Source organism: Oryctolagus cuniculus, chromosome 6 (assembly GCF_051225735.1).
Source record: "Oryctolagus cuniculus isolate XC-2025 breed Fujian yellow rabbit chromosome 6, ASM5122573v1, whole genome shotgun sequence".
NCBI classification, from domain to species: Eukaryota; Metazoa; Chordata; class Mammalia; order Lagomorpha; family Leporidae; genus Oryctolagus; species Oryctolagus cuniculus.
Genome location: NC_142872.1, coordinates 60,029,197 through 60,047,361, shown reverse-complemented (window position 1 = coordinate 60,047,361; position 18,165 = coordinate 60,029,197). Strand labels below are relative to the sequence as shown.

Here is an 18,165-nt window from a genome sequence, read left to right as displayed (position 1 = left end):
TTTTGTATTTGTATAGTAACTTCTTTAAGCATGTAAATGCTTAAACACAAGATTCCCTTGTGTTCCAGGATCCACCTTCATGTAGTTGTCATGTGTCCTTGGGCCCCTCTGGACTGTGGTAGCTTCTCAGCCTCTCACCCTTTGATGAGTGTGATAGTTTTGAGGCACACTGGTCAGTTGTCTTATAGGATGGAATTTGTCTGCTGGTTTTCTCAGAGATATTTTATAATAGTTTTTGAATTCAGAATCCAGACTTATTTTACACAATACATATATATGATAGTATCTGAAATCTCTGAGTCTGTGAAGATTGTTGCTCATCTGTTTTTCTTGCATTTTATTTATTGAGGAAACGCAAGATGGTTAATTGTTCTGTATAACTTCCCACATTCTGGGCTTTGCTGATTTTGTTCTTATCTCTATATATTATTATCTCTATATATTCTCTCTATATTATATATTATATATAATAATATATATTATTATTATCTCTATATATTCTGTTCCATTTTGTCCTTTTTGTGAGTTGGTAGCTAGATCTAGAGACTTGTTGCCTTTAGGTATAGCGTATATCTCTATTAAACCAAAGAAAACCTGTGCTCTTTCCATGGTGCCTTCTTCCTGTTTATTTATTTCTTTGAAAGAGAATGAGAGAGAGAAAGAGAGGAGAGAGGAAGGATGTGAGGGAGGGAGAAAGGGGGAGGTCTTCCATCCATTTGTTCACTACCCAAATGATCAAAGCCAGGAGCCCCATCCTAATCTCCCACATAGGTGGTAGGAGCCAACTATTCGGGCCATCTTCTACTGCCTTCCCTGGCTCATTAGCAAGGAGCTGGATCAGAAGCAGAGCAGCTTCAAACTGGCACTCTGATATGGGATGCTGTTGTCTCAAGCGGTGGCATAACTTAGTGTACGACAGTTCTGGCTCCATTGTGCTCTCTTAATTGTGTTATTCTCCATTCTTTCCAAGTAAGCAATTATGGAAGAACCAGTGCACCTGTGCTTTTCTTTCAGTTAAAATCCTACATTCATTGATGGTAGATAGGGTGAGCAAAACTGGCCTGCAAGAAGGTCAAGTGTGGTTTTTACTCTTACTTAGTAAAATCAGTGGTGACCTGTTTATGGCACTGATAAGCAGTAAGAGGGTAACAGTCTTATCTTTTTTCTTTTTTTCCCTTCTCTCAGTTTAAAAGTATAATGATTGTTAGGTTTTAGTTTATTCCAAAAGGTGTATTTCCATGATTATAATGACACATGCAATGTAGGAACATAAAAACAAAATAAATGTGGTGTAGCAAGTTAAGCTGTTGCTTGAAACAGCCCATATGAGAGTGCTGGTTCTAGTCTTAGCTGCTGTGCTTCTGATCAGTTTCCTCCTAATGTGCCTAGGAAGGCAGTAGAAGATGACCCAAGTATTTGGTTCCTTATTGTGCACATGGGAGACCTGGATGGAGTTCCTGGCTTCTGACTTCTGCCAGGCCTAGAGCTGGCTGGGGCAGCCATTTGAGGAGTGAACCAGGAGATGGAAGATATTCTCTCTGTCCCTCTCTCTGTTGTGTTTTTCAAATAAACACATTGTTTTTTTTTTTTTTAAAGGAAAATGAAGATGAAGGGAAAAGCAAGTCAAGACAATAAGATTAGTGCAATAAGGAGACGGAAGGGTAAAAGTTATACACAATGCTTAGAAAAAGCTTACCTGTTATGGCAGGGAAGTGGGGCAATTGGGCTTTGCCTGTGATAGTGCTATTTTGTATTTATAGTAGTTTGGTAGACTTCTGTAGTCTTAGATGATAAATACATTTGCTTCTCTAAGGTTATTTGTTTGTCGTCTGTTCTTGGTAGCCTCATTGCTTAGTCGGAATGGAGTGCCTATAAAAATGTAGGTCAGGTTGCTCAGTGCTGGGTTTCAGAGGTCTTTGGAAAATCACAACTCACTTTTTTGTTGCACTTTCTTTTTGTAGTCTTCTTAAAGTTTTGAATAATTTATCTTAGAATTTTTTTTCCTCTAGTATCCATGGTTCCAGTATGAACAGGATATTTTGGGAGTATTTTATTTTGAACCCCCTTGTTTATCTGTAGAGTAAAATACCTTCATAGGAGAGTAAATATAAATTTAATAGTGTTTCATCTGCAGACTTTCATTTCTTTATGATCCAGGCTATGTCAGTACCTCTTTTGGGTCTCTCCTGTTTTATTTAAACTAAATTTTTAAGGTTTGTTATGATTTTCCAGCTGGTAGTGGCAGAAAACCAAACTCAAAAGTGGTTTAAGTCCAAAAAGTAAATTTATAATTTGGAAATGCTAGAGGTAAATATATATTGAAGTTTTTCACTCATACTCCATGTGGTGCTTCTTAGTACCAGCACCAAGTTCTCGCTTGAGTGGCATGGTGGCATCAGGAGCTCTAGGTCTCATCCCCTTTGTCAAGATTAGTAGGCAAGAGATTTCTTTTTCTTGTGGCTCCTGAGGAAATCTTGGGATTCAGCTTGGTTTGTGTGATCATCACTGAGCGGATGGATCAGTTTGATTAGGGGACCTGGTGTCTACTGTCAGCCCCTTAACATTTTCACATTATATTCTTCTAGCCTGCTAGTCAGGTTTTTGGTCTTCATAAAAACTTTTCTGGATTTTACATGTTAATTATTTGATAATTCAGTGAGTATCTATCTAGCTTCTGTTTCTAGGCACTATAAGGACCTGAAAATATTTAGCTTATAAATTGGTAAATTATCTTATTGATTGCTCATAAATTGCTTTATTTTTATAAGTTTATATTTCAGAACTAAAATTCTGAGTTTTATTTAAGTAAGTATAGTTTTGTAAGAAAATGTATTACTATAAATATTTTCTTGTTTGTAGACCAGTGTTTGCTTTTGTAAGGGGATTGTTTTCTTTCTCTTTTCTTTTTTTTTTTTTTTTTGACAGGCAGAGTGGACAGAGAGAGAGAGAAACAGAGAGAAAGGTCTTCCTTTGCCGTTGGATCAGCTGCGGCCGGCGCACCGCGCTGATCCAAAGGCAGGAGCCAGGTGCTTCTCCTGGTCTCCCATGGGGTGCAGGGCCCAAGTACTTTGGCCATCCTCCACTGCCTTCCCGGGCCACAGCAGAGAGCTGGCCTGGAAGAGGGGCAACCGGGACAGAATCCGGCGCCCCGACCGGGACTAGAACCCGGTGTGCCGGCACCGCAAGGCGGAGGATTAGCCCATTGAGCCATGGCGCCGGCAGGGGATTATTTTCAAAGTAAGAGTGATGTCACCCTGTCAGCCCCTTCCTCTCACTTCCCGGTCTTGGTAGTTGTTTCTGCTGTTTGTCTATAGACTTTGACTTCATCAGTGAAAAGAATTGTGGATTACAAATTTTTTTTCTAGAAATATCCCCATGATATTTGCCTTTTGATAGTCCTCTTAATTCTGTATCCTCCTGAGTTAGTGAAAAATTTATGGTGTTGGTAATATCTGTGTACGAATGTTTTGTAGAATATCTTGAGTGGATACATATAGCCAGGCCATTCATAAAGTTATTAAAACAATGGGATTGAACAAGGTTTTTGACAAAGAAGTTGATAAGTGGTCCAGTATCTTTTACATGCTGGGCTTCTGTGTGGTGACTTCATTACTTCCTCTGTGTGAGAAGTTCCAGAGAGTTGGATTCTACCCCTGTTCACGTATACATGTGCAAAGCAGTTTGTGACCCTGTGGAGACGTTGTGTTTGGCGGTAATTATCTGCTGTTGAGACCAGGTGCTTTCCAGGGAGTACGTGTAACAGCACAGGGTGAGAGACCTAGAGGACCTGCACTAGAAAAATATTTTGAGAACATGGGCAGAATGGTTTATAAGTTCCTTTTTGACTCCAGAAGTCAATGAAATCCCTGGCTTGAAGCAGCGACAACTTCCCTTACCCAGCGGCCTGCGGGAAACAGTGCTAAGAGACCCAGAGTCGCCCTCGCTGTGCAGCAGACAGCAGGATCCCATACTGAGGCAGCCCGGCCTCTGGCTGAAGGACAGATTCTTTTGTTTTAGAGCCCAGTGGACTGTAAGGCACACAACTTCATTCTTATTTGAAACCAAGGTCAGCTTAGGATATGAGGACAAGAGACTGTATGAGACAGAAGAGTAAGTTTGGTGTTTACTATAAAATTAATGAAAGGGTGATAAATTGTGCCTCTTTATGTCTACATATTAGCTTTGACAGTCTACTTTTTGTGATATTCCTACCACAAGGAACAACATTTTAGATACCACTGTTTACTATATCTGTGTATGTATAAAAGTTTAAACATTGAAACTCTACCAATTTTGAATATGTATTTATTTGAATAGGGGGTGGTCAGATCTTGGAAAATAATTGTGTAGTTGAGAAATGAGCAGTTAGAAAAATGGCAGAAGGCTTTAAAAATGGTGTTAGATTTGAATTCAAGTGGCTCCTTAACAGAACCAACTTTCCATTCTGTAGATACTTATTCAGAGCTTGCTGTGAGATGGGTCTCATGTTAGACTGTAGAAGCTTTGAAAGTCTTTGGCAGTGATAAGTCTATGAAAACTTTTTTTTTTAATAAATAAATTTCTCTGTTTATTATATGAGAGGCAGAGAGACAGATCTCCCATCTGCTGGTTCACTCCCGAAATGCCTACAGTGGCTGGGACTAGACTGGGCTGAAGCCAGAACAATACCTGTCTCCCGTGTGTGCAGAAACCCAACTGCTTGAGCCATCACTGTTGCTTCCTAGTGTCTGCATTAGCAGGAATGCGGAGTCAGAAGCTTGAGCCATATGTTGATCCCAGGTCCTCCAGTATGGGATGCCAATGTCCCCAAGTGATGTCTTGACCACTGACCAGATGTCTGCCCCAAGAATTCCTACATTGTTTATTGAAGCATATAGTGTACTGCTATTTACAGTAAATTTTTTGAATTAATAAACAGTTTAATTTTGAAAATTGTTTTATTTGAAAGGCAGAGAGATGGGGTGGAAGGATAGATCTCCCATCTGCTGGTTTACTGCAACAGCTAGAGCTGAGCCAGGCCAAAGCCAGAGGCCTGGAACTCCATCTGGGATCTAAGTTCTTGAGCCATCACTTGCTGCCTCTCAGGGTGCACATGAGCAAGAAGCTAGATTTTGTAGTAGAGCTAAGACTTGAACCCAGGAACTCTGACAGGAGATACGAGTGTCATTTTTCTTTTTTTAAGATTTATTTGTTTATTTCAAAGGCAGAGATAGAGAGAGATCTTCCATCTGCTGGTTCACTCCCTAAATGTCCGCAACGACTGGGGCTGGGCCAGGCTGCAACTAGGATCTTGGAGCTTTTCTGGATCTCACATGTGGGTGGCAGGGACCAAAGGATTTAAGTCATCTCCCACAGTTTCCCCAGGCACATTAGCAGAGAGCTGGATTGGAAGTGGAGCAAGCAGCCAAGACTCCAATCAGTGCCCATAGGAAGCTGGCAGTGTAGGCTGCAGCCTAAGCTGCTGCCCCACAGCACTGGCCTCTGTAATGATGTTCTTTAAGTCATCTTCTTGAAAGTGTTTATCTCTAGCTAGAAAAATACTAGGATGCTCATTATATCAAAACAAAAAGTTCATTTTCTGTATGTTCTAATGTTCTTTTTATTTAAGATTCATTTAAGAGACAGAGAGACAATGAGAGACACACTTACACACAAAAGGTAGGGAAGGAGGATGGGAGAGACAAACAGGCAGAAAGCTCCCAACTGCTGGTTCACTCCCCAGATTCCCGCTGGGTGGCAGGAACTCAACTGCTTGAGCCATCACCGTGCCTCCCAGGGTCAGCATTAGTGGGAAGCTAGTCAGGATATGGATATCTTAACTGTTAGGCTAAATACTGCTCCTGGTATTCGTTCTACAACATAGCAAACTTCATACTCTTTTCCATTAAAATAGGGTAAGAATTTTGGCTTGGTATGTTTGGTGGCAATCAAGATTTTGTGTATATATTTCCAGAAATTCTCCAGCTTTAGGTTTGTGCGGGTAGGCAGACGGACCAGGAAGGCACGCAGCCAGCACCTGAATAGGGGCAGGTGCAGTATATTAGTCCATTTTTAAAAAAAGATTAATTGATTTATTTAAAAGACAGTTACAGAGAGGCAGAGTCAGACACAGAGAGATCTTCCGTTCACTGGTTCACTCCCAAATGTTCAAAAGGCCGGAGCTGGGCAGATCTGAAGCTGAGAGCCAGGAGCTTCTTCTGGGTCTCCCACGTGGGTCTAGGGGCCCAAGGACTTGGACCATCCTCTGCTGCTTTCCCAGGCATAGCAGAGAGCTGGATCTGAAGTTGAGCAGCCGATATTTGAACTGATGTCCTTTTGGGATGCTGGCATTTCAGGGGGTAGCTACAGCGCTGCCCCCTATTAGTCCATTTTTTGTTGCCATAACAAAATATCTGAAGCTGAATATTTTATAAAATGAAGACATTTATTTAGCTCACAGTTTTGGGGGCTGAATCTGCTCAGCTTCTGGTGAGGGCCTCATGGTGGAAGCACATTTAGAAGAAATCCTCGTCAAGATAAGAAGCCAGAGACTGGGATGGGGCTCATCTTATATACAACCCCCTCTGCAGGAACTAATCAGGCTCTCATTAGAACTGTATAAATTCAGCCGGCGCCGCGGCTCACTAGGCTAATCCTCCACCTTGCGGCGCCGGCACACCGGGTTCTAGTCCCGGTCGGGGTGCCGGATTCTGTCCTGATTGCCCCTCTTCCAGGCCAGCTCTCTGCTGTGGCCAGGGAGTGCAGTGGAGGATGTCCCAAGTGCTTGGGCCCTGCACCCCATGAGAGACCAGGATAAGTACCTGGCTCCTGCCTTTGCATCAGCGCGGTGCTCTGGCTGCAGCGTGCTGGCCGCGGCGGCCATTGGAGGATGAACCAACGGCAAAGGAAGACCTTTCTCTCTGTCTCTCCTTCTCACTGTCCACTCTGCCTGTCAAAAAAAAAAAAAAAAAAACAAAAACAAACAAACAAAAAAAAACAAACACCTGGATAAATTCCAATGTGGTGATGCCCCCAGTGATTTTGCTACCTTGTGCTATGACCTGTCTCTTAAAGCTTCCACCAGCACCTCCCCCCCTTTTTAAGATTTATTTTATTTATTTGAAAGAGTAATAGAGAGAGGTAGAGCTGGAGAGAGGGAGAGGGAGAAGAAAAGAGAGAGAGAGAGGTCTTCCATCTGCTGGTTCACTGCCCAAATGGCTGCAATGGCCAGAGCTGAGCTGATCTGAAGCCAGGAGCCAGGAGCTTCCTCGGGGTCTTCCACGTGGGTGCAGGGCCCCAAGGACTTGGGTCATCTTCCACTGCTTTCCCAGGCCATAGCAGAAAGCTAGATCGGAAGTGGAGCAGCAGGGACTTGAACCGGCACCCATATGGGATGCTGGCACTGCAGGTGGCGGTTTTACTCACTGCACCACACGCCAGCCTCTCTACCAGTTCTTAATACCACCGCACTGGCAACCAAGTCCCCTGCATGTGTACCCTTCAGGGACAAACCACATCTGCACCATAGCACAGGTAAGAGGGGAAAGATGGATTAATGCAGGATGGGGATAGGCGTTTTGATACTGATGATGAGAGCAGGTGTCTCCAGATCTTAGATAATGTCTTAAAAACAAGGTTGGTCAGTTCTCTCACCTGGATGTCCTCTCAGGAGTCATGCAGTATACAGCGTGGATTGTTGTACATTTAGAATGACAGCCTTGTAAGACAGAATACCATTTCTTAAAAGTTTTCTGACTGGATATCTTTGGTTAACTGTCTGTAGACCACCGGCATTGAAATAGATTTCGAGTGTCTTTGTCAGCTCAGAAGTAATCCGTACTCTGATAGCTGCCTTAACCCCACCTGCTCTCCAGATTCTTTGAAGGAGAATGACCTGGCATCATGGGGCAAGTTGCTGTGAACAGATCTGCGGAAATGCCCATATTCTGTTTGAGGTGGCCTGGAGGAGAGAGGATCGAGAAGCTTGGGTGCTTTATTGCTAATTATACATTGGCTGCATTTCAAAAGATACAATAGGCGGAAAGAATAAAATAAAAATCACTTGTAGTTAATTCTGGATGTTTTTGAATATTTTGTATTTATTAAATAAAAATGGGATCATAATATAAGATCTGATTTATTGTCTTTATTCACTTACAGTTCCTGGGCCTCTTCTAGTGTGTTGGAACTTTGTTTTCATATACTGTGAATTTTTTTCCTGTGTCTATAAAGATAAATAAATTTCTGCCTGGTGAAGATACAATATTCTGCTTTGTAGTTATGTCTAATTTCTTGAAACAGCCCCTATTGTTGGTGTTTTTCCTTTGCTGTTGTGAACAGTGAAGTGGTAAACATCTTCTTAGCTGTATTTCTGGAAATATCTTAATTTTTTTCCTTGACAGCATTTCTTACATGTGAAATTGCTGAGTCAACTGATGTGCACGTTTTTCTCGTCTTAAATATGTACTGTGAAGTTGCACACCAGAGATTGTACCAATTATACCCCCTTCAGCAGTGTAGATGAATGACAAGTTGACAGGATTTGAAAATAAATGAGGGGAACTTGCTATTTTAGGGAGTTTAATATCAAGCAGAGGAAATGGCAGGCGACATACATTTGGGAGGAAACAAGGGTTCTGGATCAGATAGAATTCAGTTCTGCTACTTTTGATCTCTGACAAGTTATTTGATATCTTTCACAATCAGTTTCCTCTGTAAAACTTGGATTCCTGTCTGCCCGGTGGAGGTGTAGGAATGGAAAAGTACGTTATGGTATAGCTCTACAGTTCTGTTTGCATCCCCTTCCCAATTTGATCTTATTTTTTGGAAATTTTCATAACATTGATCATTTGTCTTGAAAATGAAGTTAAACTTAAGAGTTGAGTGGTTTTCCTTAGTACTGAACAACATTCCTAATAGAACCACAGATGTTAACTGACAAAGGCCCAGATGTACTTAATTAAACTGTTGTTAAATTCTGTCTAGTCTCAGGATTTATGGATCTTGGATAAACTTCATTGGGATTGGGTTCAGACTGATCTGACTTGGAGCTTGCTGGGGGAATCTGTAACTCCTTGGCAAGTGAACCTCAGACTGGTCCTAGCACAACTGAGGACCCATGTGGCTATGCCGGAAATAGATTATTTTGTTACATCCTGTTCTGTGTCATGCTGCTTAGAATAGAGATGCCACTTCCCCCTCCTACATCTAATCCTTCTCCTCTCCAGGTTCTGTGAGAGCTCTGAAAAGTCTGGTGACATTTTTGAATCATGGATGATGATAGTTGTGAAACGGACAAGTTTGATTTTTTTCCTTTGGATTTCCTCAAGAATAAAACACTATGATTTTGATATTCACTGCTCTTTCTGAGGGTTACTAGGGAAAATATTTTTTCTAGCACTTAGCATTTTAACTCAGTTTAACTATAGATGTTTAAGATAAGCTCCAAATTCTTTGGAAAAGAATGTGTTTTTGTTTGAACTGTCAAGTTACTGTTGATAATTAAAATAATGCATCACTTTAAATTACATAAGGTAGTGTTCGAGTATTACATAAGTATTAAGTGGTCACTGACCAAAAAAAATCAGAAAATGTGGGCGCATACAAATTTAAAAAGAAACTGCCTTTTATCCAGGTCTCAAAGAGGACTATGAAGATCATATTGGTTTTGTTAGCTTGTGGGTTCTGGTGTCTCATGTGATCTTACAAGATAAAATAATTGTTTGAATATTAAAATAATTTTCAAAAAGAGGTTGTGTTTAGGGAAAGTATGGTATAGGACTCTGAGTCCTGATTCCACTATTGTTTGCCTGTGTTTGAACTTCTAAAACTTGGCAGATAGTAAACTTTGGTTTTCCTCATTCTTCTCATACTTTTTTGCTTTTCACCTTCTTTCCCTTTTCTGCTTTTCACCATGCCCTTTTCTTCCCATCAAGTGTATCTCAGCCTGAAAATAACCTGTGCTGTATGGTATAGCAAACGACAAATAAGTATATGATTCTAGAATATAGGTGCAAAGAGTTAAACAATTAACTTTCTTGGTTGTGTGTCACATGTTTATTGTCAAATTCTGATATAATAAGATCTTATATAGATAAGAAGGTGTTTTACATTTGAAGGCCATGGGCCAATATTCAGTTCTTTAAAAGACTTTGAAAAATGCCTTTAAATTGTGAGTTAACATTTATTCTACAATGTGAATAATATATAATGGTTTGTTTCCAAAACAGTACAATTCAACATTTATACATGTACATGTATTGAAATGTCACATTGTACCCCATAAATATGTCCATACAAAATATTTAATATATGTCATATATTGCAAATGTAGTATACTATGTAACATATTTTACTATGTGTTAATAAGAATGAAAATATATGTAACAGAAAGCAATACAATTATTTTGGTGATAGTTTGCCATTTCTTATAAATTGCCATCAAGCATTTTTTTCTTTCTTTTTTTTTTTTTAGTGATTTTTTTTTTTTTGACAGGCAGAGTGGACAGTGAGAAGGAGAGACAGAGAGAAAGGTCTTCCTTTGCCGTTGGTTCATCCTCCAATGGCCACCGCAGCCGGTGCGCTGCGGCTGGCGCACCGCGCTTATCCAAGGCCAGGAGCCAGGTGCTTCTCCTGGTCTCCCATGGGGTGCAAGGCCCAAGCACTTGGGACATCCTCCACTGCACTCCCTGGCCACAGCAGAGAGCTGGCCTGGAAGAGGGGCAACCGGGACAGAATCCGGCGCCCCGACCAGGACTAGAACCCGGTGTGCCGGCGCTGCAAGGTGGAGGATTAGCCTAGTGAGCCGTGGCGCCGGCCCTGCCATCAAATATTTTAACAATAGAAACCTAGGTTATGAATTTTTTTTAAAGATTTATTTTAAAGTCAGATTTAAAGAGAGAGAGGGAGAGACAGAGACAGAGATGGAGATCGATCTTCCATCTGCTGGTTCACTCCCAGACGACCACAATGGTTGGGACTGGACCAGGCCAAAGCCAGGAGCCAGGAATCAGGAGCTTCATCCCGGTCTCCCACATGGTTGGCAGGGCTCTAAACATGTGGACCATCTTCCACTGTTTTTCCTTGGCCATTTTCAGGGAGCTGGATTGGAAGCGGAGTGGCCGAAAACAGGAACTGGCATCCATATTTCGGATGCTGTCTTTGCAGGAGATGCCACAACACTGGCCCTGGAAGACTTAAGTGTTGTGGCCTTATTTTCATTACAAATATTATTGCATCTTGAAAAGCAACAGTCAGAGATGTGAGATACAATAGGCTAATTCCTAATATGGGTTAACATCAGTGCTTGCTCTGTTTGTCTTGAGGTGAGGACAGTATTCAGCAGAAACTGAGTGGAGAGTCTGTAGCCATCAAAGCCAGCATTCCAGAGCTGGAGCTGTGTATGCTTCTGAGCCCTTCTACTGTGGGATTCTTCAGGATCCTCCCCATTCTGGCTTGGGAGTCCTAGAGCAGAAGGTGTAATTGCCACAGGGTTGCTGTGCAGGGTCTTTGTTTTACTCTCCCCTGTGTCTGGTAGCCCCCATTGTATTATCAAGGCACTCTTTGTTTTATAGCCTATCAGTAGAGGCAGTGAAAGTTTTATGGGAAAAAAGGGCATAGATTGAGTATGAAATTTGGTAAGTACTGGTCCTTGTGTCTCCTCTTTGTAGCCCTTCTGAACATACACGTTGGCTATAAAACACAAATGGGGTACTGTCCTGTAGGTTCTCTAGGAGGCTTACTTTCTCAGTCCACCCCCCCCCCTTTTTTTTTTAAAGATTTATTTACTTGAAAGGCAGCATTACAGAGAGAGAGAAAGGGAGAGGCAGACAAAGAGGGCAAGAGACAGATAAATCTTCCATCTGCTGGTTCAGTTCCTAAATGGCCACAACAGCCAGGGCTGGGCCAGGCCAAAGCTAGGAGCCAGAAGCTTCATCCAGGTCTCCTATATGGGTGCAGGAGTCCAAGGACTTGGACCATCTTCCACTGCTTTCCCAGGCCATTAGCAGGGAGCTGGATCAGAAGTGGAACAGCTGGAACTCAAACCAGCACTCTGGTGGGATGCTGACACTGCAGGCGGAGGCTTTACCGGATGCACCAGAACGTTGGCCTCTCTTCTCTTCAAATCCTGCTTTGCTGCAGCTGCCGTGGGTCATTCCTTGCTTAAACATTTGAGTAGCCATCATGGCCTCTAGTAGTGTTTTTTTTTTTTGATGTCTCACATGAAAGAATGAAAAGACTCAGAACATTCTTATTATATAACAAAATTCAGAGTATCTCTAAAAAATCTGATTTTTTGCCTTATTTACTTCCACCCTTTATCACTGGATTAGTGTTGAACAGACATCATTTCTTGCCTTGGGCAAATGATCCTCACTTGTTCTACAAAACATGGAGTCTTTGTCAGTTTGAGTTGGCTGTGGCTTGATACGCCTTACGTCTTAGTTTCAGAACCTCACCCCCGCCTCCACTTCTCGGTGTATAGCATGACTCACTTCTATTCTCTGACAGATACTGTTGAAACAATATGTATGCTGAGTTGCAGGTAAAAAGTCTGGTCTATGTTGATATAAAATCAGGTGGCTACCTGGGAAGCATTGGTGGCTGTTTATTGGTAGACTGTAGCACACATTTAAAGAGATGTTGTCTTTTTACAGGATGAAGTTCCAGGTTCTACAGAACACTGTAGGAGAGACCTCCGTGATTTGGCCCTTGCCTGTCTGAGCTTTCCTCACCTCATACTTAGCATATTTTAATGCTTAGCTGATCGGTGATCCTTGCATACGAGGGATGTGTCATGTCTTAGTTCTTTGGCTTTGCTTATGCTATTTATTCAGCTTGGAATGTCTCTCTCTCTCTCTGTCTCCCAGCTGCTTCCTACTCATCCTTCATGGTCTAGTTCAAGCAGCTTCCTCCTTTGGGTGGCTTAGGGTTATGTGTGTGTGTGTGTGTGTGTGTGTGTGTGCATTTATACTCTATATCAAGATTTCCTTTCTATGAGCTCCTGAGGTTAGGATGTCTTAAATGCTTAGTTGTATGTACAGTAGAATTCAGATGAGTTTTTTGTTAAATGGAACAGTGTATTTGAGCATGATTGGAGTTAGAAGAACCTGATATTGACAATAACCTATGGAAAGAAGATTAAAGAAAAAGATATGGGGGAGGAGGGTTAGAACACCTGTAATAAGGCAGATTTCTAAATCAGAGTAACATTAGAGAGATTATTATCATAAAATACCTCTCTCTGGGTAGCTTTAAAAAGAATGCCCCTTTGAGAAGGAAACCAGGACAGGAGACTCAAAAACAACCCCATCTAGAGAGAGACTGAAGTTAGCGTTTGTGAATACTTCTTCAAACAGCCAGTCAGAAGACAAGGTGCCTGCAACTACTTTTTCCTTTTGATCCGTGGTTCCCATGGCAATAGGAAGAGAAGCTAGGGTATTTCTCTCCTACCTCTTTGAGTAAAACTTTTTGCTTTTGAAAAATGTGAAACAGCTGTTATTCTTCTTGCCTTTGTATATGGTATTTCTTGACAGGATGGTACTGATTATGGTTTTTATTTATACAGTGAATATGGCAAAATTAATAAGCATTGTCAGTTTCCTTGGTGGTGTTTCTTCAGGCTTTAGGGACTTACAAGTATAATCAATTAATTTGGATATTTGCTGTTAATATCAAAACCTGTTGTGAATCATTTCCTGCTCCCTATGAACACTCCTAAATTACAATACTGGTCATTACAAATTGCTAAATAGGACATTGTGATAAAGCTTTGTTGGAGGATTTCTACTCGAGGCTTTTCTTGAGTATTCCCAGTATGACCCTGTGGGGTTTCTTTTGAGCTGAAAGCTGAAGTTTTCAGAGGAAAGAGACTTAGCTTCCATTGTTGTTTGGCTTCATAAGTAGGTCAGTAAGTGTTTTTTAAAATTGATATAAGTAACCATGATATGGGGGAAGTTCTTCAGATCTTTTTTAAATAGCAGTTCCAGGAGCTTAAAGATAGACCACTGTTAGCTTAAAGAAAAAAGAATAAGAAAAACAGATAATAGTTTATTTTGTCACTATAGCTAATATATAGAAATCTTTTTTTTAATTTAAAGCATTATGGATAATTATTTCAGAATGGTCAACATGGTTTTCATGTGAAGCTCCTAAATTTAAAATTACAAGTTTCAAGAGTCACTGTTGTGATCCTAGTTGCATTTTAATGCTCTTAGGTTGATGAATGTGGAACTTTTATTTTTATCCATTATTTCAAAATTGGATCAATGTCCATTCTGGTCCATTAGTCCTAAGAGGAAGCTTGTTTAGGCTAGCAGGTACAGACTTCCACATTGAAGAGAGTATATTTCCCAGAGTGGCATTTTCTGTTGAGTAAAGACTATTTTTCTGTAAATGTGGTTGGTCACTTTGCACCAAAGTAACTGAGATCAGACTCTTAGAGGGTCCTTTTAAAAACCTTTTCCTGACTATACAAGTTCAATATCAAGCTTTAAAAAAGATTTTAAGCACCAAACTCGTAATAATGTTGAAATTAAGTTTACAGAAAACTTTCTGTGTATTGCTTTACAAATTTTTTACATTGAGTATCGATTAGGTTATTATATAGTCAGAAAACCTTGGGAAGATCACTGTTTTTCCCTGGGCTTCAGTTTCTTTACCGCTCATCTAAAATCAGGGGTAGGAAGTTAGACTAAATTACATTAGGGGGAGAAATGTTTGGCACAGCAGTTAACATGATGCTTGGCACCCCATATCCCTTGCCCCGGTTCAGAGTGACAGAGCAGAGTTCAAGTTCTGGTTCCGCTTCCTGTTATATCTTCTTGCTAATGCACACTTTGGGAGATAGTGATTGAGCTCAAGTACTTGGGTCCCTGACATCCACGTGGGAGACCCAGGTGGAGTTCCTGGCTCCTGGCTTGGGACTGGCTCAACCCCGTGTTGCAGGCATTTCAAGAGTGAATTGGCTGGCGCCACGGCTCAGTAGGCTAATCCTTCGCCTGCGGCGCTGACACACCGGGTTCTAGTCCCAGTCGGGGCGCCAGATTCTGTCCCGGTTGCTCCTCTTCCAGGCCAGCTCTCTGCTGTGGCCCCGGAAGGCAGTGGAGGATGGCCCAAGTCCTTGGGCGCTGTACCCACATGGCAGACCAGGAGAAGCACCTGGCTCCTGGCTTCGGATCAGTGCAGTGCGCTGGCCGCAGCGGTCACTGGGGGGTGAACCAACGGCAAAGGAAGACCTTTCTCTCTGTCTCTCTCACTGTCTACTCTGGCTGTCAAAAAAAAAAAAAAAAAAAAAAAAGGATGCATGGAAGATCTTTCTCTGTTTTTGTCTGCCTGTCATATAAAATGAAAATAAAGAATATAAAAAGCTCTTTAAACCATTCCTTCCAGTTCTCCTATGCTGTGATTTTTTTTTAACTTATTGAATGTGAAACATTGCCTTAAAAATTTTAGATCTTATTTGCAGAATCTAATCAAGGTATAGTTTTTCATGCTTATATGGTTTTTACCCTTTGAGGCAAATACAAATGAAATGTCACAGAGGAAATTTGACTATTTTTACTGAATAAATGAAAATCAGTTTACAGATGAGCTTTGAGGTTAATTTGGTGTCTGTTTCTGAATGCAGTATAATCCTTAAACTCCATCCTTCTATCTGAGTTATTCTGTGATTTGGATAATTAGAAAGATTCCAAAGAGGACACCTAAATTGAGGTACAAGAATATTGGGAGTTTTTTTAAATTACAGAACCCATGTAATATAAATATGTAATGGACCTTTTCTCTGCCCATCCACTTCTGATGTATGTTATGGAAACATTCTGTTTATTATAACAGGCATGTGCCTGAGTATCTCTGAATAGAGAGACTTCGTATAGTGGAACAAAAATTTGCTTAGAATCAGACAGAATTATCCTCTGGTCCTTTTTGTGCTGTTAGTTAACCCTGTGTACCTTGAACCAGGATCTTCTTTCCTGATCATCGGTTTCCTTATCTGTAAAATGGAACAACACCTTTCTTACACGGGTTATCATGAAATTTTACGATATTAACTGTCTGTGGTATTACAGGAGCTCTGTAAGTGGAGCTGCTTTCATTGTATTCAGCCAACATTTATTCAGCACCATTTCTGTAGTTGGTACTCTAAACGAGGAAACCACGGGGCAGCTAAACAAGTGTGGGAATCTCAGGGGTGCACGGCTACCACGTTGGCTATGGTAAGCTTTGGAATAAAGGCACACATTGGAAACATGGCATTTTCATTGTTACCAGAAAGCTGCATTTTTTAAAATTCCATTTGCTTCCTCTGCTTTTTTTTTTTTTTTTTTAATATCTTTTCTGAACAGTCTTAGTATTCCTGTGTTGTAGGTAAGATTTTACTGGTTAATGGCAAACGCTTGCAGGTCTGTCTGATGCAAGCAAACTTGTCTTCGTTTAGTTTGTGGTTGGGGTCATCTTAGACTTTGCCCACAAAGCAGAATGTTTTGACAGGGAAAGTTATTCTGGGATAGTAAGTGTAAACCAGGACTGTCTCAGGCAAATGAAAATGTTTGCCCATCCTAATTATAGCTAGGATCAACAAATTTTACGAGCTTGCGTCTAAAACTTGCAGAGTATTTTGGGTGAACCCAAACACTCATTTTCAGTTTTTCTTTCATGATTATTTCTCGTGCTATAGTAAGTTAATTGACGTTAGATCTGAAAAAAAAATGCGTACTGTAAATAGTCTGATGGTTGTTAAGTACTAAGAATGTGTTTGTTTTTGTATTTTACTTTTTAATCTTAGTTTCTTTAAAACCAGCTAGCTTTTAAAGGACAATGGAAAAGAGTAAATGAAATGAGCTTTTAATTCTTTGTCCTGTCACATGAGCTTGATAAACAAAGTCCAGGATGAAAATCATGACATTCTAAAGTTTTTCCTTTAGAAAGGCAGACGTGTGGATGACACCAAAAGTCAGATGTGGTTTTAAGCAGCTTTTTACTGTCTGTTACTCTTAATCTATCACTTATCTTACTTGTTTCTTTTGCCCTATTGTCTGGATCTACTGTGATTGGAGGTTGGGCACCAGTGCAAAACTACTCATGAAAAAAGTGATCCAAATTTCTAGGATAGCCTGTGGAAGGAACTTGGGTTTTGGTAGCAAACTAAAGTTTAAAATTCTGGCTCTCCTGTCCTGCTATGTGTCCTTGTGCAAATCATTTAATCTCTGAGCTTTAATTTCCTTACACTGTGGTGTGAGGATCAGATAATACATGAAGTGCATGGCACATAGTTGGTTCTTAAGCTATGAAGGCAATTATGATTTATGGCATAGACCAGTTACTGTTACTTTTATGACATTGTGGTCACACTCTCACCACTAATCTTGTTTGTACTCAAACTTTCACAGTTCTGTTGGGGGGTTTTTATTTAAACTTTCTCTCTCCCTCTTGATTCTGTTCACTGTATCCTGAGAAATTAGTGGCTGGCAGCGGAAGCCTCCTCTCCTAGGATAGAAAGTGGGCCCTCTCCCAAGGTTTTAGTAAGGGACCTACCCTGTCCTCCAGATTGCCACGGGTGCACCCCCTGCCCCAACTAACATTCAAGTTGCCTGTGTGAAGGAGTGATTTGTTGCGGCCGGCCTCTAACTGCTTCTTCTCTTCCTTCCTTTTTGTCATCCTGCAGTGTTCTGTGCCAAGGTCTTTGTGGCTAGGCTGCGCCAACCTGGTAGAGAGCATGTGCGCACTGAGTTGCCTGCAGAGCATGCCCAGTGTCAGATGTCTCCAGGTGCCTCTCTTCTTTCTTGTTGTAAATGTGTTTTTACGTATGCCATGAACATTTGTTGAAACTTGCAGTAGTGTGTTTAATCCAATGTTAAGTCTGCTAAATGTTCTGTGTAACCCTCTGCTTTCCTCCAGCCTGGGTGCCCCGCATGGAGGAGTTAGTACCAAGAGGGGCCCTTCTGAGCAAGTGGGGCTCCCGCTGGGCCATGTCCTGCTCCCCTTTTTCTGCTCCTGCTTTTTACTCTTTCCTCCTGACCTTGAAGTTGTGATTCTCATGTTTAATAGTTGTGCATGTGCCATTAAAAAAAAATAATAATCCAAAAAACAAAAACAAAACCTTGCCATTTTCCATTTGGCTACCTTTTCCAGTTGGTTGAGTTGGGAGGGTTCCTAATTAAAGTGTTGATTTTTTTTTTTCTATTT

At 41.1% G+C, this 18,165-nt stretch overlaps 1 protein-coding gene across 10 annotated transcripts in view; it reads left to right on the top strand.

The window, feature by feature from the left end:
* The window catches only part of FBXW11 (F-box and WD repeat domain containing 11), a 135,560-nt gene that overhangs the window by 33,144 nt on the left and 84,251 nt on the right, over window positions 1–18,165 (top strand). For 4 of the 10 annotated variants that reach the window (XM_051843606.3, XM_008255389.5, XM_008255385.5 and 1 more), the window contains one exon: window positions 17,645–17,746. The exons of 5 other annotated variants lie outside the window; for them this stretch is intronic. In XM_051843606.3, the coding sequence (XP_051699566.1) occupies window positions 17,696–17,746 (51 nt within the window). In that variant the 5' untranslated portion in view covers window positions 17,645–17,695. Of the gene's footprint in view, window positions 1–12,640; window positions 12,664–17,644; window positions 17,747–18,165 lie in introns of those variants that run through there. One more of the 10 variants, XM_089336207.1, reaches the window with a different exon arrangement.